Source organism: Marmota marmota, unplaced genomic scaffold (genome assembly GCF_001458135.2).
Source record: "Marmota marmota marmota unplaced genomic scaffold, marMar, whole genome shotgun sequence".
Lineage (NCBI taxonomy): Eukaryota > Metazoa > Chordata > Mammalia > Rodentia > Sciuridae > Marmota > Marmota marmota.
Genome location: NW_026000026.1, coordinates 3,377,620 through 3,397,743, shown reverse-complemented (window position 1 = coordinate 3,397,743; position 20,124 = coordinate 3,377,620). Strand labels below are relative to the sequence as shown.

Here is a 20,124-nt window from a genome sequence, read left to right as displayed (position 1 = left end):
TGTCCTCATGGTCACCAGCCCTTGGACACACTGTCTCGGGTGGCCTGCAGACACACCCTGAGAGGTGGTGCCCCTCCTGGCTGTGTGTCCTTGGATGTGGGACCACCTTCATCTTGCTCCTAAGCCTGTGATCTTGCCATGCCCTGCAGGCCCTGGTCCTGCACCAGGAGTGTTGTCCCCACAGCAGGTGCCTCTGGGTCTGTTTCGAAGCCCGCCCTGCAGGGGCACCTCAATGAGGGAACAGATTGTGACAGTGCACAGATCGTGAATGCTGCTTTAAACATTGGCTTACAATTTTTTTCAATATTTAAAAAATCTAGATGTGCAGTTTCTTTGCGACCACCAGAGCCGAGGCCCCACTGGGCCGGTTTATCAGCCACTGTGGGGTCTTCTCTGTGGGGTTTGCCTGGCCTCACTTGTCACCTCCGGCCTCAGGCCTGTGGAGGTAACGAGGTAGTCACTGCTTGTTGAGTAAGGGACTTGAGGTCGCCGTGAAGCCTCCTGTTTCAGAGCTGGGAGGACCAGCTGTTGGTCCAGTACTGCCCTCTCCTGTTCTCACATCCTGAACCTCAGCACCCAAGGAGCAGCCAACATCTGGGCCCAGTCCCTCCATGTTGCAGCTAATTTCCTGACAGATGTCACCCAATGTCAGAGAAAACAGAATACCAAGCAGACAAGTCATGTGAGTGCCTGCCCCTGGGCCCAGCTTCTCTCCCTGACCTTGGGCAGGTTCACATGCTGCCCTGTAGGCCGCAGTCTGTACAGGAGCCCCTGGGCGCTCTCCAGTGCGCTCACTGCTGTTCTAGATCTCGGCTGCGTTTTGAAGGGTCCAAGAAAGTCAGATTCTCTTCATAATCAGACCTTCCATGAACTTCCCGGGGTTGGGGAGAGGGGTCACCCTGTCTAGCAGGTGGCTCCCCTTTAGCCAGGTGGTGACACCTGATCGGGGGCTGCTGTTTGCATGTGCTCCAGTCACGGTGGGTGGGTGGTGTGGGCGCTGTGTCCAGGTACTGCAGATTTCCCAGGAAGAGAACCTGTCAAAGGGCCTGGCAGTCACTGTGATCTGGGGGGACTGGGCTTCTGTGTGGGGGTGACTGTTTCTCCTGGTCTGGTTCGGACGCTGCCACAGTAGCAGCAGAGCATTCCCTGTGGCTCTTGGGAGGAGCCTGTGTTTAAACATTCGTGGGACAGGATCCTGTTCAGTGCTGTGTGACTGGGCAGGGCCCACCTGGTGCCCACCTTGGTTCCCACGAGTGCACTAATAAAAAGAAATGGCCCTGGGTGAGCTGTACTGAGTTATCTTGTGACCACCTGATGCATTGACAAAACGGGCCCAGGGAGGTGAGGTCACTTTCCTAAGGCCACAGAGCACAGACAACACTGGGGTTTGATAGTTTTGTCTATTTTTTTGTTGTTGTTTTGTTTTCTTTGGTACTAGGGGTTGAACTCGGGGCACTTTACTACTGAGCCACATCCCTAGACTTCTTTTAATTTCAAGAGAAGTTCTTGCTAAGTTACTTAGAGCCTTGCTAAATTGCTGAAACTGGCCCTGAACTTGCGATCCTCCTGCCTCAGCCTCCCCAGGCACTGGGATTACAGGCGTGCACCACCATGCCTGGCTCTGGGGTTTGATGTTAACCACAGAAGTCTACACCAAAACTAGAGCCAAGAACCTTTGTTCTGCTTCTGGAAAGTTCTGGGATGTGAGCCTTTTCTACATCTTGAACAGGGCCTCTCCAGCTGCAAGCTGCTGGCCAGATTCTGCACCCTGTCCCTGAACGTGTGGCCTTTAGGTGCTGCTAAGGCTCTGGCACAGATGAGGGAGGCCTTGTGGGGTGCCCACCTCCCTCTGTTCAGCACCTGCTTCCCACCTGCTCTCTGCCTGGAAGGGTGGCATGGGACCCTGGACTCACTCCCAGAGGATCCAGGTGCCCTGTAGCCACTGGTTACTTGAAGAAATTAGAATCAAGTTCCAGCTCCCCAGGAATACCAGCCCATCCATGGCTCTGTGGCCACTTGCCATGAGTGGTTGCCCTGTGGACAGGGAGGAGACAGTCCTATTGGGCAGTGCTGAGAGTGAGAGGTGGCCCCACGGCCGCATTGGTGAGAAACCAGGAGAGACTTTGCCATCTGGACTGGCCAGGCCTTCAGAGTTGTCCGTATCAGCAGACTGTAATTGCAGCAAAGACCATAAAATTCACACAGAAAACATTCACCCTCTGGCCCTCTAGAGAAGGTTTTCTGATCCCTGGGGGAGAAGACGGGCTTGGGATGGGTGGGCGGCAAGGGTGGAGCTTAGGGCCATAGGGGGCCAGCGGGGCTTCAGGCAGAGGCCCTGGCAGCTCTCAGTGGGACGAGTGGATGTTCTGACATCTTTCGGATGTGGAGCTGGTAGGGCTTGACCATGAATGGGGGGAGTAAGACGTGGAGCAAGGAGGAGAGAGAGGCCTGGTGGGCGCCCAGTCCTGGTGCCTGGCGGCCTGGGTGGCACTAAGCCTGGTGAGGGTGGGGCCTGTCTGGCTCATGCCATGGCTGCAACTCCTACAACACCTGGACCCTGCAGATGTTCAGTAACACTCCAAGCTGGATTGGCACTGGACAGGTGAGAGAAGGTGGCCAACAAGGGAGAGCCGGTTGGGAATCGAGAGCTGGGTGTGGGTGTGTCTTCTCATGCCTGTTTGACCTCCAGCTGGGGATGTCGGGTGGCTATGAGTCCAGAGCTCAGAGGAGCAGTCAGGCGTCACCAGGGATGGGAGGGGCTCTGAAGCCAGAGGTCCAGTTATGGGGTTGACTCCTGAGAGGGCGGATGGGGAGGAAGACCCAGGCTGGACTCCTAGGCAGCTGGTACAGGGGGCAGAGCCCACATGGAGACCAGGCAATGACTGGGCAGGGCAGCTAGGGCTCCCGGAGGGTCCAGGCCTCACCAGCGGGAGGAAGAGGGAGCAGGTGGTGAGGATAGAGATGCGGTCTGGGGACCTGTTTGATACGTTTAATTTTCAAAGGAGCAGAAAGTGTAGCTGAAGGTGAGGGCACAGGAGATCAGGAGTGTTTGGGCTGGTCTTCATCTGGTAGATCGTCGTGATCTAAAGAAATGGCGAAATTGATACCAGGGGCCAGGGGGACAGTCTCTCAGTGGTGCGTAGGCCAGATCCATGCTTTCTGGTGAAAAACTACTCAGAGCACTGACAAGATGCAGGAGGACCTCATTAGCTGACCCAGGAGCGAGGCCCCAAGCCCACGTGCTCCCTCCCCCAGTAGGCCCTTCACCTGGCCATGCCCCACACAGACTTGTTGAAATGCTGATTCCAGGGCCCCTGAGAGGATACGGGGCCCAGAGGGCCAAACGGGCCTGCCCAGCACTCCATTCTGCAGGACCCAGCTGGGGCCATGAGAACGTCACAGCTGTGGCTCTCACCTGGGCCTCCCTCCACCGCAATGCATGTCCCTTAAAAATCTGAGCAGCGCTTACCTAGGGTAGTAGTGCCAGCCTTGGGCACACTGTCCCCAGGCATGCTGTGTGGCAGTGTCTGTAGTCATCAGGGTTGTCTCACCTGGGGACGGCTGTGGGCACCTGGTGGTGTGAGGCCATGGTTGCTGGTGAGCCTTCAAGGTGCGGGACAGCCCTCATGACAAGGAGTGGCCTCCAAGGCTGAACTTGCCTTCCTAAGACAGGGAGGCCTGTTTGCCTGCCTAATGATGCTCTCATCTGGCAGCATGGCCCATGGCTGCTCACACTGGGTGACCTCATGCCAGCCTTTGCCTTGTGGACAGGGATGGTTGCTTTTGCAGAGATTCATGCAGATGAGAAAACGGAGGCACAGAGGACAGCACACTTATCTGAAAGGGCTCAAGCACACAGGGAGGAGGAGGAGGAGAGCAGGAGACTGGCCTGGGTGAGTCCTGGAGAGCCATTCCTGGGTCTCCGTCCCTCCTGACTGGGATCCTGCTGGGTGTCAGTGTGACCCATTCACCCAGACTCGATCCATCGAGCAAGGAGGCATGCCGAGTCCAGCTGTCAGGGCAGGCCACAGGTGCGGGGCTGCTCCACAGGCTTCCACCCGCACAGCACCCCACAGAGGGAGAGGGCTCCAGGATGTGTGGCTGCAGGAACTCCAGGGGAGGGGACCAGTCCCCTGCAGGACGGGAACTCCTGCCCTCCTGTGCCTGGCAGTCCTGGTCCTGTGCTAGGTATTGAGGGCATCAGCTCTGAGCGTGTGTCCTTAGAGTTAGTGTCTTTGTTCCTGTCCACAGGGTAGCCACTCATGGCAAGTGGCCACAGAGCCATGGCCAGGCTGGTATTCCTGGGGAGCTGGAACTTGATTCTAATTTCTTCAAGTAACCAGTGGCCTGCGGCTTAACAAGGAAAACCCACGACTGTTTTGACCTAGGACTCGTAAGATGTCTGTATTATCAGAGAAAAAATTAAATGAAACAACTCATCAGAATCATGAACTTTAAAAGTTGCAGGCTACAGTTCGCTGGACACAATAACAGTCTTGAGGTCCAGGGGTTTTTAAAAAGAGGCTGTGAGGACAGTTTGGTAATTACAATAAAATAAACTCAGTATTTTCGCTTAGACACCCTGTAGGGCCAGAGTGCAAGCCTGCCACGGTGGCCGAGGTCCCCTTCATGGCAGCTGGGTGCACTTGCATCTGTTCTGAGATGTTCCCTGGGAGTTGGGGGGCAGTCGTCAGAGGCGGCGAAGGCCCAGAAGAGGGGGCGGCTGAGGGTACGGCTTGTGGCTTCGTATCTACGGCCTCACTGGGTACTTAAAGGGCAGGGACAGGCCTGCCGTGTCCAGCCTGACTGTGACTTCAGCACCTCGGACAGCGCAGGCTGGGCGCAAGTCCCAGCAAGGTTCAGAGACGGTGAATCCCGCCAGTGACAGACACCGCAGACACCCTGACATAGACAGGAGGACCTCATTAGCTGACCCAGGAGCCCACGTGCTCCGCCCCCCAGTAAAGCCAAGTTGGACCCTAAAGGTTGAGAGTCCCTCACGTCACGGTCTTCCTCCTGCAGGGGTGGGAGCAGGTGGGCCCTGGCTTGATCCAGAGGCAGGATTTGTGAAAAGGAAGCTGGGCAAGGGGCTTGGGGCGTTGTTGGCTTGCTGTTGAAATAGTGGACAGTGCTGGGCTTTTTGGTGTGCATCTGTAAGCCGGGTGGCTCAGGAGGCTGAGGCAAGAGGATTGAAAGTTTGAGGCCAGCCTCTGCAACTAAGTGATGCCCCCAAACAACTTGGTGAGACAAAGTCCTTTCAAAAAACAGAAAGGACTGGAAATGAGACTCGATTGCTGAGTGTCCCTGGATTCAATCTCTACCAAAACAAACAAACAAAAATGGTGGACAGTGGAATGTGGGCTGGGCAAGGAGAGAAACGAGAAGGTAGAGGGTAGCAGCCTGGGGTGCTCTAGGAGGCAGTGGGCCTCAACATGCAACTGGAGAGAGGACAAGGCTGTGGGCCAGCTGCCCTTTCTCAAAATCCAATCTCACTGCCAGCCTCCCCTGTCTGGACTGGCCTGCCAGGGCCAGGGTTGCTGGAAACTGGACATAAAGCCAGAACTGGTAGCACGAGCGTCTGGATGTACCAGGCACACACCTGCCACTTCCTGCTGAAACCTCATAGTAATCTCTGAGGGGCTGTTGTCACGAGTACAGGGACAACGAGCGAGTGGAGGCACAGAGGTTTAGTGACTTGGGATACGCACAGTAAGTGCAGAGGCACCTGGGGCCTGGGCTTGTCTGACCCCCGGCCTGTCACAGTGGCCACCGTGCAGGTGAGGGGGCCTTGTCTGTTGTGTGGGAAAGGGGCAGGGTCCCCCACACTCAGGGTGGCCTCCCTCCCTCCACTTGATGGCTGACCTGGGGGGGGGGGAGTCAGTACGCACGTGAAGGGACCCCTCCCACCAGTCCCCCTTGTGTGGCTCGCTCACCACTGTGGTCCCGGGAACAAGTTGTGAGTGCTCTGTTTTGCCTTTGAAGCAACCAAGGTGCCATCTGCCTGCAGCGGGGAGGACGCAGACCCTGGTAGCCTCCTGCCCACCACCGACGAGCTCTCTCAAGCCTCATCTGGGCCTGACTCCCTGGAAAGTCCGCCCAGACCCCTGGAGAGGTCCATGGGCCAGCTCCCCAGCCCCCCACTGCTGCCCACTCCACCACCCAAGGCAAACTCCAAAACCACGAAAAACGTCACAGGTGGGTCTGTGTGCATCCTGTCCTCAGCCATCTTCCTCCCTTCCATCCGTCTGTCCATCTGTCCGTCCATCCATCCATCCTTCCCTGCACCCCTCCTGCCATCCATCCACAACTTCCGCCAGTCCTGCTGGGCCCCACTCTGGGCAGGTTCTGGCCCTTTGCCTCTGGGGCTAGGGCTCAAGCGCAGGGCATACTTCTCCTGCAGGCCAGTGGGAGCAGCCTCTCTGTGGAGTCGGAAGGGCTCCTTGCAGACACGGAGAGGCAGCAGCCTATTTCTGCCTCTCTAGGTGCCTCTCCCTCTCCCCCTCCTGGTCTCCATTTTGCTGACTCTCTTTGCCAGGAGCTCTGTGCAGCAGGGCAGAGCCGAGCCAGGCATAAGGGTGGTGGTCAGAGGGGTGTGGAGCTGGGCAGAGGCCCCTTGTGACCCGTCTCCTCTCCGTCTTGGGTACCCTTGTCCCATTGCTGCCAGGAACCTGGAGCTGCTGGTCTCAGGGAGGATCAGGCCGTTTCCGAGAGGTGGTTGCTCTCAAGAGCTCATCCCCAACAGCAGGCCAGGCCCGGCCCCATGAGACCACCTACCAGGGGGACTCTTACCAGGGCCTTGCTGAACCCACAGGCCAACCTCTGTGGGGAGGCGTAGGTTCCTAATTTGCAGTTTAGAAAACCATGTTCAGGAAAGCTCCAGGAACTTGTCCCAAGCCACAGCCATTGGGGACTCAAACTCAGTTCTCAGCCCAATGCTGGTGGCCACGGCACAGAGCTGCCTGCACGGGTGACCGAGTCCCCTCCTCCATGATGTGTTGACCTGGGCATCAGCTGCTGGGCCAGGAACTGGGGCTGGAGCTCAGCAGGTGGCCACAGCGCACACTCCCTGGGTGCCCTTTGGGGGGTGCCTCTACCTGGACCCTTGCCCTCTTACTCTGATCAAGTAAGCATTTAAGTCTTCATTCCAGCACCCCAGAACCAGAGTGGGTATGTGGCATGGGGGACTCTGGAGCTGGGACCAGGATGGCGGTGATTGGGTGGCTGTGTGACCCAGCACACTGTTATTCACCCCCAAGGGTCAGTCTGTGCGAGGATGTGTCACTGGGTGGGGAAGGGCTGAGTGGGGACAGGTCACCCTTCTGCTGGATGGTCCCTCCCAGCTCCCCACCAGCACCCTTGCACCCTGGTGCTCAGCTCAAGCTGCCCGTCTTGGGGACCTACCCCAACCCTGTAGTGCCACGCCTCCTCCCACAGCATGTGCCATGTTGTTTTGGCTTGAGTAGTGAGCTGGGTGGTGTCCCCTCGGATTCGGGCCCACCGGTAACCTTATGGCCTTATCAACAGTGTCACTGGGTGGAAGTCCCTATAGAGACAGGGAAGGACATGCGGAGAGGACACCTGAAGATGGAAGTAGAGGCAGGAGCAATGGCAGCCCCAGGAGCTAGGAGAGGGGCCTGGGATCTCTCCCACGTGTCCTCAGGAGCCCACCCTGCCCATACCTGGATTTGGGACCTCTGGCCTGTCGGGCTGTGGAAGGCCTTCCTTTGTGGTCCTTTGTTACTGCATTTCTGGGACCCAAGAAAGCCTCTCGACAGGCTCAGCTGCCTCCTCAGCCCAAGCACCCCGGCCCTTTGTTCACTGTCAAAGCTGAACACAGCCACTGTGCTGGCATACAGCAGGCACCCAGCAAGTGCAGCTGACTGGTGGAATGGGCACGTGTAGGGCGAGTGAGCTGCTGTCTGCATCTCTGGAAAGGTCGGGAACTCCCGTCTCTGGGTGACATGGACACTGAATTAGAGTAGGGCGCTCTGCTGCCACGTTGGTGGAGCCCCTTCCCACCGCGGGAGCCTGGCGCAGGTTGGGATGGCTTGGAGCGTGCTGGCCTTGGATTGTTCCTGCGAGGGCTCCGCTCTTCCGGACCCTCAGATGTGGCAGCCGGGGGTTGTCTGCTCTGTTGCGCTTGGGAGCTTGGACCTCAGGAGACACCCGCGGTCACTTCTAGGTCCTTGGGGCCCATCTCCTGCTTGCCTGCCTGCCAGCACCTCTGACTTCCACCTCCCCCCAGGTAGAGGAACTCGAGGACATCAGGAGGACGTATTCTGACTGTCCCCAGTTCCTGGGAGACTGAACTGGGAGCGTGGTTAGGAGCTCTGGACATCTGCCTAGATTCCTTTGGGTGGACCCACGCCCCGGTGGCTTCGCCTCAATCTCGGGTGCTCTCCTTTCCTTTGGGAATCCTTGCCTCAGCGTGTGAAGGCTGCGGGGCCTCCGAGGGCAGAGGCCCCTGACACACGCAGCTCCCTGGCACCTGCGTCTCCACCTGCCGCCCGCTCTCCCCTGGCACAGGGCTGCAGGTGTCCTCGTCCACTCCAGCTGCTGACAGAGTAACTGGGCGGTTACAGTTGGAAGTCCAAGATCAAGGCCCGGCAGTGGATCTGGTGTCTGCCGGGGTCCTGTTTTCTGGTTTGTGGGCCAGATCTCGGTCTTTTCTCGAAAGTCTTGGGCCCCGTGACTCGCGGGCCCCATGGAGGTGGGCAGGTGTGCCTCTGCTTGCTGCCCTCCTGCCTCTCCCTTTTGCCCCTGTCCACAGGGCCCTGCCTCCTGTGTCTCACCTGTGTGGGTCCTGGACAGGTGAGTCCCCTCCTCACCACGAGCTCTCCCTGCTCGGCCCTCAGGGTGACAGTTCCCTCCATGGCAAGGTCCCTCCACCTCTGACGGTTGTTACTGGAGCTGTGTGTCTCCAGGCGGCATGCCCTTGAGCTGCTCTGAACCTCGGTTTCCTCCTCTGAGAAATGGGAGCCAGAGAGGCCCACTGGGCACCATGCCTCCAGGGTGGGCGAGTGACCCACGGAGCGGTGGAGGGAGAGCTTGCCTGTCACCCTTGTGGTCCACTGTGGTCCAGAGACCCTGGGCAGTCTCAGCTAGGCCGCGCTGCCTGTTTCCCTGTCTGTACAGCATGTCTAGTAAAACTCGTCTCGTAGGACTCGGTGAGGCCAGAGGCAAGGCTGGCTAGACAGGGCCCGGGTGGCACTGGGGACCGCCTGCAGGTGCTCAGGGCGGGGCCACTGTGATGGGCAGGGGTGGTCTGCAGAATGCTGAGGTGCATGGGGAATGGCTGCTGGAGGCCCTGTTCAGTGTGGTCACATTCTGCGTGGCTGTCACCTCCCTGTTCCTCAGGTCTCGGTCCAAAGTTCCCCTCTGCCACGTGGCTCCTTCTTTCCCTGGACTCTTTCTGCTGGCCACCTCTCTGGCTGGACGGTGTGCTGGAGCCTGGCTCTGCCTCACCAAGAAAGCGAAAGAGCCGAGATCCTCCAAGACACTTCAGAGCACCGTCTGCCTTTGGATGTGCTCTGGTCACGCTGTTCATGTTCCAGCAGTGCCCGGGGCCACTACTTGCTGCATGTTCGGGAATGGGTGTGACTTACGTCCCTGTTTCTTCCTGTTGGGGTTAAAAAGAATTGGCTGATTGCACCAGCTGCTGGGATGTTGGAGGGCCCAGTGTGTAGGGCCCCAAGGGGGAACAGGGACAGGGCTGCTGGTGTCGTCTGTGCTAAGGAGCTGGTGGCCCCTGATACAGACAGGCAGGCTGAGCCACGGCTGCTCCCACCCCACTCTCATGTGCTGGTGAGTGAAGAGACCACAGGCCGACTCCTAGGAAGAAACCCAGGGCTTTGCAGCTCCAGCACCTCCCTCGGGGCTGGCCTCGCAGCCCACTGTGGGCAGTGTGTGCCGTAGGGAGGCTGCGCTTTGTTAAATGTGACCGAGTTTGCCTACTGAGGAGCTTCAGATTCACTGCATGTAAATAACTGGTTTTTGCACAAATTCTAAGAGCTAGGCCTGGGGACATGAAGTGAAGGAGGTGGATTCGGTCTGCCCCAGGGATCCCACAGGGTCACCCTCCCTGAGTGGGAGGAGGGGGTTGGGGCAGCCTCCGGTCCTGAGGGTGGGTGTCAGGGCTCCAGACGGTGAGAGTCACACAGGGCCTCACCGAGAAGGGGGCACAGGAGCGGAGGAAGGGGACGCATCCCGGGCAGAGGGAGCAGCCGGGAGAGGGGCTGCGGTGATGGGTGAGGGGGGGACAAGGAAGAGGTGCAGCCGGGGGGGGGTTCAGCAGGCAGCGCAAGGGGCCTTGGACCTGGGTGTGAGTGCGCATCGCATCCTGAGGAAGATGGCAGGGGCATATGGAGTCACCTTCCAGAGAGTCCCTCAGCTGAGGCAGAGGAGGGTGAGGCAGAGGGTGGCTCTGGTAGCACCGGGCTGGAGGATGGCTGCAGAACTGGGGAGGGCTTCCGGGTCCACATGAAGCGAGAGTGGCTGCAGGATGCTGGGTCCTGGCAGGGAAGTGAGGAGGCTCGTCTGAGCGGAGACCAGGCAGGAAGGAGGTCGGCCCCAGCACCCCCCACCCCCAGCTCGGCCCCAGCACCCCCCACCCCCAGCTCGGCCCCAGCACCCCCCATCCCCAGCTCGGCCCCAGCACCCCCCACCCCCAGCTCAGCCCCAGCAGGGTGGGCCCCGTGGATGGAGGGAAACCCACAGGGATGTGCCTGGGTCTGGCTGGGCTGGGGGAGGCGTGGGTCCTCTGCCCCTGGTCCCGTGGCTCAGCAAGGCCCTGGTCCCAGCATGGAGTGTGATGATCCGGTTGGTTCCTCCACGTCCAGGCCAAGCTGTGCTCTTTCAAGGCCCCAGTATGAAGAGTGCAGACCCGCCCCTCCGAGGACAGCTTTCCACGCCCACGGGGTCCCCTCATCTCACCACGGTCCACCGGCCGCTGCCCCCCAGCCGCGTCATGGAAGAGCTGCACAGGGCGCTGGCCACGAAGCACCGTCAGGACAGGTGAGGCCCAGAGTCTGCCCAGGACGCCTGTGCTACCAGAACTCCCACCAGGCTGGCCTTGTGGACCTGCCGCCCAGGGGTCACCAGGGCCCAGGGCTGAGTTTCATGCACTTCTTGGCATCCTGGACAATCTCTGAACAAGAGTCAGGCCCTGGACTCTGCAGACCACAGAGTTGGCCTGGTTCCCGTGGGAGGCCGTGGGGGCTGGGGCTGTGTGTGAGGGGACCTGGCCGTGAGGCTCCTCCGTGAGCCCTCGGGATGTAGGGGGTCATGGGAGGAGCAGCTGACAGCAGGTTGCTCTTTGTGCAGAACTTGAGGCCTGGAGCATCCTATCAGGAGGTCGGAAGCCCTGTGCCCATAGCCACCTCTCGCTCTCCATCCACGTGGCCTGGGGGTGGAAGGAGAAGGGGTTGCTGGAGGCGGTTGGGCCACAGGACACATGCTTTGGTGGAGTATCAGGGGAGCAGATGCCCTTCTTGGCCCCTGTGAGGTCCCTGATCGCAGCCCTGCCTGCTGCACCCCGCGTTGGCAGGCCTTGTCCCCGCATGCTCTGTGCTCTCCAGGAGAGCCTCCTGCCCAGGGCGATGGTCCTTCCATCACTCCCTGCCCAGGTGCCTGGGACAGAAGCTGCACATTCTCGGGGCCACCCTAGTGATAATTGCCCCAAGTGGATTTTGCCGGGTTTCCAGGTGAGGGCTGGCACGTAACTCATGGGTCTTTCTGATCTAGTTTTCAAGGACGGGAAGGCAAAGGGTCTCCCAAGAAGCGGGTGGATGTCCGTCTGTCGAGAACGTCCAGCATGGAGCGGGGCAAGGAGCGGGAGGAGGCGTGGAGCTCCGACGGGGTCTTGGAGAACAGGCGGACTGCAGTCAAGGAGTCGGAGGAGAACAAGGAGAACCTGCTGGTGAACTCTGAGCTCCAGGACGACTTGCTTTTGTACCAGGATGAAGAGGTGCTGAACGACTCCGTCATCTCTGGTGAGGAGGGCGATGGGAAGCGTGGGCCCAGGCAGCCAGCCACCAGGGCTTGAGGCACACGGCCACGTCAGCGCTGGCACTCTCCCCTAGTGTGCTGAGGGGCCAGGTGCAGGCCTGAGTGTGCAGAGAGACGCAGGGCAGGCTCCTGGGGGCGCCTCTCCTGGGATGTGTCTTGAGGCCTGCAGACAGGCTGGGAGGACCTGGGGACACCCGGGGAGCCTGTCGTACCTGGAGGGTTGAGTGTCTGTTCTCAGGTACGTGTTCTTTGGTGTATGAAATTGCATTAAAGTGAGCGGCAGGTGGCTTTGAGGATGCCACCCTGCCAAGGTGTGCCCAAGGTTTAGACGTGGCAGCAGAAGCTCTAATTAGAGAAGGGCAAAAGCAGAGTGAGACGTGGAGGGACGGACAGTGCTTGAACTGCTCTGCCCCAGAGGGGACAGCCATTCAGAAGTGGCGTGGGTGGGCAGAAGTGGGGTCCTCCCTGTCCGTGAGAGGAGGCCAGGCCCTCTTCCTCAGGTGTCCAGGGGGAATGTGTGGTGGCTGAGGGTGATGCTGGTCCTGGCTGGAGCTGAAGGGACATGGGTGGCAAGTGCCAAGGCCAGGTGGACCTGGGAGCCCAGGGCTGCGCAGTGTCCCTCCTGCCACCTTGCCCCCGTCCCAGCCTCTCCACCTGGTCTGAGCAATGTGAGGTGGGCGCAGGATACCAAGGGGGCACTGGGGTCCTGTGGGGGGGCAACTCAGAGTTGAGTTGGTCTCTTTGTGGCAGAAACTCAGCCAGCCCTGGGCCAAAGGGCAGTGGACAGCTCTCCAGAGGTGGTGCCTTCAGAAACGTCTGACCCTGGAGCCTTTCCCTTAAACGCCCATCGGCCTCCTGCAGGACAGTTACGTGGCTCACACCTGAGACCAGCAGGTGCAACCAGGAGTCATGGGCTACAACAGGAGCCTCAACCTTGGCACTAGTGGCATTTGGGGGTGGGGAGGCTCTGCTGTGGAGGCTGTACTGGGCATCAGGATGTTTAGCAGCCTCCCTGGCCTCTACCCATCAGAAGCGACCCTGAGGGGCTGGGGACCATCAGCCTAGACTGGGCCCTGCACCTGGAGTGTGACCTTGTGTGAGTCTCTCACACACTCTGTAACGTGGTTCTTGGACACTGTCAATGACAATGGCCACCCTGTCTTATTGGGTGTGTCTCACGTTTTAGGCATGGTCAGGTTGTTACAGGAAACGCTGTGTCCTCACAGCAACCCCACAAAGTAGGTGGCACTTTTCAGATGGGGAAACTGAGGCGCAGAGAGGCCATGTGACTAGGCTAAGGCCTCGTGGCCAGTTGGTGCCAGGCTGGGGTCTGTGCCCAGGCCTCTGCCCCATCAGTTCACCTCCCTGCCAGGCTTTCTCTGGGGCTTGGGGGGGCAGGCCCGTCCCCTTGGCTCAGGCCCTGGCACGGAGAAAGGCCTCCAGCCGCAAGCACTGTCCTTGCTCGCCAGGCCAGGGTGGGAGGAGACCCTCTCCAGGAAAGGGCTCCCGGGCTTCCTGTCATGGGCATTGCCAGGCAGCTGGACGTGAGGTCTGGACTCCTGGCCACCAGGCATGCTGTAATCAAAGGTTAGGCACCCGAGCCTCTCGTGGGCCAGGAATCTCAGCGCTGCCCGAGGGACAGTGAGGTTGAAACAGGGTGAGAAGCGAGTTCCCGACGCCTCTGTCATCTGCCGTTCCTGAGCCCCTGGAAGCAGGTTCCCAGGAGTGTCCCTGGCTCCCCAGGGTTACAGACCACTGACCCGACCTGTGCGGGAGGAAGTTTCAGCATTGGTTAACAAGAAGGGTACACTGTTGTTTGGGGGAATTTCCCCACAGAGGGGAAGCCTGTGTGGGGTCCTGCTGTGCCCCTGAGGACCAGGATCAGCTTTGGTGTCTCTGCAGCATCTCGAGTCCCAACCCCATTGGCCCTGCCTCAGCCCACATGTGGCGAGGAAGCAGAAAGTGCTGGCCGTAGACCAATCGATTCTCAGGACAACCGCAGTGTGTCTGCTGCCCGCCCATCCGCCGGCCACACGTCTACACACATGATGGAGCCAGGGCATCGTCTTGTCCCCCGTGAGCATCCCGAGGGAGCTGAGGTTCTAGACCTTTCGTGACCCTGGCTGCTCTGTCAGTGGGCATGGCTGGGCATCTGCTTTAGACTTTAATTTTTGGAGATGCCGAGGCCCAGTGAGAGGCAGGCTGGCCTTGAGAAAGGCTGGGAGAGGACAAGTCTGCTGCCTGGGGTCACCGGGTGGGGTCTGCTTTAGTGCAGGTCTGACGATCGGTTCCAGGCTGGGTGTCTGTGGGTCTCGTCAGCACAGGAGGGCTTCACAGGCTGGGCTTCACCTCATGCTGGAGGCAGGACACACTGCGCGCGCTCACCAGCATCTGCTTGCACACTCTCACACTGTGTGTGGGGTCAGCCCTGGGGACAGCAGAACCTTGGGAGCATCAGGCCACTGAAGGCGAATTTCACAAGGGACCATTTCTGTGTCGTTGCTACCCCAGGGTTCAAGTTTTAATGACCGTTAAGAAAACATGCTTTTGCATTTTCTCCTGTGCTAAGGCCAGGAACGGGGACCACACCAGTCTTGTTCGCAGAGCGGTCCCCGCTCCTAGCCCAGGGGAAGCACACGTGGGGGAGGGCGCCAGGGCAGAGGGGCTTCTGCAGGAGGTAGGGCCGCAGGGGAGGGGTTCAGCCCTGGCTTTCTCAGCTCCCAGCCTGTTCACGACAGGACGCCCCCCGGGGCCAGGACAGGCGGGTGCCTGAGCCGTGCTCCTGTGGGATGGAGCAGGCCTTCCCACTTCGTGCATGTTGCCGACTCAGCTTGGGCTGCTCTAACATAGTACCACAGACACGGTGCCTTGGGAATGACAGAAAGTGCTTCTCATGGCCCTGGAGGCTGGAATCCAAGGTCCACACGTATACACGTGTGTATATAGAGAACATGTAAACACACACACGTGTTACATTTTCTTCAGCCACTCACCTGCTGAAGGGCACCTAGGCTGGTTTTATAGCTCAGCTACTATACATTGATGGGGTTGTGACACTGATTTTAAGTCCTTTGGCTGTAAACTGAGGGGTAGGATAGCAGGGTCAAATGGTGGTTTCCATTCCGAGTTTTTTGAGGAATCTCCACACTGCTTTCCATAGTGGTGGCACCAACTTGCAGTCCCACCAGCAATGCCCAAGTGCACCTTTCCCCCACATCCTCACCCACATGTCATTAGAGTTTTAACAGGAATTGCATTTATCACTCGTATTTTTGATCATTGACATTCTGACTAGGGAGACAGAGAATCTCGGTGTAGTTTTAATTTGTATTTCTCTAATTGCTAGAGATGTTGAACATTTTTTCATATATTGATGATCATATTTCTTCTGAGAAGTGTCTGTTCAGTTCCTTGGACCACTTATTAATTAGGTTTTTTTTTTTTACGTTAATTACTTGGGTTCTTTATATATTCTGGAGATCAATGCTCTGAGGTACAGGTGGCAAGATTTTCTCCCATTCTGTAGGCTCTCTGTTTATGTTACTGATTATCTGCTTTGCTGTGAAAAAGCTTTGAAGTTTGATTCCATCCCATTTATTGATTCTTGATTTTACTTCTTGTGCTTTAGGAGTCTTGTTGAGGAAGTTAGTTCCTAAGAGACATGATAGAGAGTTGGGTTGACACTTTCTTCAAGTAGGTGCAGGGCCTCTGGTCTAATCCTAGGTCCTTGATCCACTCTGAGTTGAATTTTGTGCAGGGTGAGAAATAGGTGTTTAATTTCATTTTGTTATGTATGAATTTCTGCTGTATAGGAATGCAATTGATTTATGGGTTTTGATTTTATATCCTGCTACTTTGCTGAATTCATTTGTGAGTTCTAGAAGTTTTCTGGTGGAATTTTTTGGGGTCTTCTAAATATAGAATCATGTCACTGGCAAATAGGGATAGTTTGACTTTTTCTTTACCTGTTTGTATCCCTTTAATTTCTTTCTTTTGACTAATTGCTCTGGCTAGAGTTTCCAGGGACTGTGTTGAATAGAAGCGGTGAAAGAGGATATCCTTGTCTTATTCCAGTTTTTAGAGGGAATGCTGTCAATTTTTCTCCGTTCAGAATGATGTTGACCTTGGGTTTAGCATATGTAGCTTTTGCAATGTTGAGGTATGTTCCTACCATTCCTAATTTTTCTAGTGTTTTGAACATGAATAGATGCTGTATTTTGTCAAATGCTTTTTCTGTATCTTTTGAGATAATCATGTGATTCTTGTCTTTTAAGTCTATTGATGTGATAAATTACATTTATTGACCATTCTCTATGGTGAACCAACCTTGCATCCCTGGAATGAACCCAAACTTGATCATGGGGCACTATCTTTTTAATATGTATTTGTATATAATTTGCCAGTATTTTATTAAGAATTTTTGCTTCTATGTTTATCAGTAATATTGGTCTGAAGTTTTCTTTCTTTGATGTGTGTTTGTCTGGTTTGGGTTTCAGGGTAATATTGGAAGGGTTTCCTCCTCTTCTGTTTCATAGAATAATTTGAGGAAGATTAGATTCCACCTGTCTTGACATGTCTCTTACTAGCTCTGTGACCTTGGGCAAGTTGCTCACCCTTTCTGTGCCTCAGTTGTAGGAATGGGGTGAAACCAGAGGTGGTAGGAAGGTTGGCAGTGACCCAGCTGGACATGGTCCTGCCTGCCGTGCTTGTGGGTGAGCTCTCGTTTCTAGGGTGAGAACCGTCCTGGTCACCTCATTAGGAGCGTGAGCACAGGGAACCTGTACCTTACCTCAGCCCCAGCCGCTGAGTGTTGTCTGGCTGCTGCTTCTGTGGACGTCCCTAGCTGATGTGGATGACGCCTCATTCTCTCAGCAAATTTATCAACTTAATAAGAATGTCCATGTCCTGCAGCCAGACAGGCCCATCTGTGCTCCACCACGTGCAGTCGACACGCTGGAGATCGGCATGGTTGTGCCTGGTGAGCAAGGATCAGGGACGAGGAGATTCACCCTTGGTGCCCCCTGTAGCAGGACAGGCTGGTGAAGTCCTCGTGGTGTTCAGGGAAGAAAAGCAGGAGAAGGCCGCTAGGTGGCACCTGCCCCGAGCCACCTGCCCCAGGCCAGGTCGGGTGACTCTCAGGCTCCTGCCTCACGGCTCTGTACCCAACACCCTGGGCAGGTCATGGCGAGTCCAGGTCCTGACTGTCCATCCTTGCAGGTGACAGCTGCGTCCTCCTTATCCAGTTGTCACAGGGACCCGAGAGACAAGACTAGCCAAGGGCCTGACTTGTGAGGCACAGGGTGCTCACAGTAACTTGTCCTCAGGGTCATCTGCCGTGGCCTCACGGGAAAACAAGGAATCCCCGTCGGAGCCACCACAGCCTGCGCACCAGGCACCCTTGGAACAGCAGGTGTCGGGCCCCTTTCATCTGGGTCCCCACATGTAGCTGAGAACCCAGGCCCTGTCCTGGACACCGGGTGGGGGGGTGGGGGACCCGGCTCCAGGGAGAGGCAGTGTGGGACTGCAAGAGACTGTCACTTAAGATGTCCACAAGCCCAGCTTTCCCTACCTGGTGACGCTGCTGCCCCCAGATCTGCCTGTGTCACCCTCTACGAGCCCCAGGGTGGGGGTCTCTCCCTGGTCCGTGGTCCTGCATGGTGGGGCAGAGGTGAGTCGGATGCCTGGTGAGCAGAGGTACCGGCAGCCCAGCGGTCACCGTGGCCTGGTTCTGTGCAGTGCTGTTCCTGGTGTTGGCGAGTCCCCTCAGCTGGCCTCTGAGGTGTGATGCCCCAGATCTGTGCTCCGAGGGGAGTGTTGACCGGAGGACCTGGGGGAGCCAGCACTCAGAGCCCAGGTCCGCACGGGGCGCTCAGGTGGCACTGGTGTGTTGGGTGCCACACCCACGCAGGCTGGCGATGAGGGTTGGGACATACCAGCCCCGTGGCACCTGGCTGGCACCGTCTCCTGAGCTGCTGTCACTGTAACAGCATGCGTCTCTGTAGCAGCAGCTCCCAGAACACGCCCGGGGTCCTGGTTGTCCTGTGGAATGGCCGTGACACCTGGCTGAGGTGAACAGTGGGACCTGACAGTCACTGGTCATGGGGCTGCCCTGTGTCCTGAGGGGCATCTGCCTTCTGCTGGGGAGCGGCTGCGTGGAGGTGTTCAGGGCCTTATGGTTTGTGAGGGGAAACGGGAACATTCTGCATGGTGGTCAGTGGGGGCCATTTAGACCAGCCACGACCGGGGCCTAGCGATTGTCCTTTTGTTCATCAAATTCGAGGCTGAAGTATCCCAGGGCTACATACATGGGTCCATCATTTCACTTCAACTTAAAGCTTAAAAACCAAAGTGTGAACTGCCTGAAGGACATGCCTCTTGGCCCCTCTTTTGACGTGGGCCAGACTCATCCCAGCCCTTCTGAGCCGAGTACAGGCCTGGTGTGACCACCCACCGTGTGTCCTCTGTGACATCTGGCCCCCATCTCGCAAGGTGGGCGAGGACACGGACACTGGGAAGCGGTGGGTGCTCCTCCTCCTCCCCGATCACTGTGGACCTGAGAAAGCTGCAGAGACATGTAAGGATCCCATTTAACTGGTGCTTTTCCCGCTCTGTGAGGGCAGTCTGGGTGAGTGCCGGGGAGGCGGAGGGGAGGCGGAGGAGGCCGGGGAGCCGGCAGTTGTGGAGATGCAGCAGGAGCCCGGGCCCACGGGCAGGTGCAGGAGGGGACCCAGCTGACTGTCCCCCATGGTGCAGTGCATTCCCCAGCATCTCCCCCACTCCAGGGCTACCTGGGAGGTGAAGAACGCAACTCCTGCCACTGGTCATCATCGTTCGTGGCAAGAAGTGTCCGTCTTAGCAAATTGGGTCTGATTTGGGGATAAACACAATGAAGTGACAAATATTCAGGATCCTGAGTGTGGTGCTTCCTGAAGGGACCTCCCAGCTGAGCCCAGGAAACTGCCCCCGCAGGAGTGCCCACCGTGCGTCTGCCCCACCTGCTAGAAGCTTCCACCTGTGTTGTTTGCCAGGAGAGGGCAGTCCTGCCAACGCCCTGTCCATGCATGTCCTGGGGCCATCCACCATGGCCCACAAGTCCAGAGGCCCTCCTGGTCCTAGATGGAGCCCTCCGTGCCTTCTGCTGGTGAGGCTCTCGGCCAGGTGTGCAGCCAGATGCCCTTCAGGGACCACCCTTTAGGAGAGGCTCGTGAGCTTTATGTTGTGCATCCCATAGTTAACAGGAAAAAGAGCCCCAGCATTTGTACAGGGTTTACTTTGAGCTGCAGGCGGGAGGGCAGAGGGTAAGGGGCTGCCTACGCTGCAGATGCGCCCCCACAGCGGGAGGAAAGGTGGCTGAAGCACCCGGGGAGGCAGTGCTTCCTGCCTGGCCCGACCTCCTGGACCTTGGCTCAGTGGCCTGCCCTCGGCACACATGAGCAGGAGTAGAGAGACTCCACGTAGAGTAGGGGTCTGCGTGCTTTCTAGAAAGCTTTTAAAGCTTTTAAACTTTGCTGCTTATTCAACAAGCACTGAATGTCTCGGCTCCAGACCTCAAAGATTCCAAGGAAAGTCTAGACTCGGTCTTCACCCTGAGGAGACACCCAGAGCCTGCCGGTCCCTGACCCAAGCTGCCCCAGGGAGTCCCCAAGTCCAGGTTCTCTGAGCATCCTGCAGCCCACTGAGCACGTCAGCACCTCTGGGCTCCACGGGGCATGGTCTGGTTTTGAATGGCCGCCTAGAGTCCTGTGAATTCACCGTGACAATGACAGGTGGCTTTTCACCTTATAGAGGGAATCCCTGCAGGGGCTTTCCATATGCCTCTGCACACCTAAAAAGGGACCTGAGTGACACTTGACGTCTTCTGCTCTCCACACGTCCACTGGGGAGGACCTGGAGCTGCAGAGGGGGCCGCCCTCCTTAAATTCAAGCACCACCAGGAACCACCCGAGCGCCACCTCCCCCCACGCGGCTCACGTGTTATCAGATGCCTGGGTCACCACATCTCCGGGGTCCCGTTTCTTAGGGTTCACCTTCAGACAACCCCTGCCCCCTGACCTCCTGCTGAATGACGGCTTCTGAAGGGCGTCTTCCCCCTCCTCCCCCTCCTCCCCCCTCCCCTCT

At 57.8% G+C, this 20,124-nt stretch overlaps 1 protein-coding gene across 2 annotated transcripts in view; it reads left to right on the top strand.

The window, feature by feature from the left end:
* Positions 1 to 20,124, top strand: part of Phactr3 (phosphatase and actin regulator 3) — a 172,951-nt gene that overhangs the window by 115,943 nt on the left and 36,884 nt on the right. For both annotated transcript variants that reach the window (XM_048810719.1, XM_015478753.2), the window contains 3 exons: positions 5,983 to 6,195; positions 10,839 to 11,013; positions 11,743 to 11,990. In XM_048810719.1, the coding sequence (XP_048666676.1) occupies positions 5,983 to 6,195; positions 10,839 to 11,013; positions 11,743 to 11,990 (636 nt within the window). The remainder of the gene's footprint in view (positions 1 to 5,982; positions 6,196 to 10,838; positions 11,014 to 11,742; positions 11,991 to 20,124) is intronic.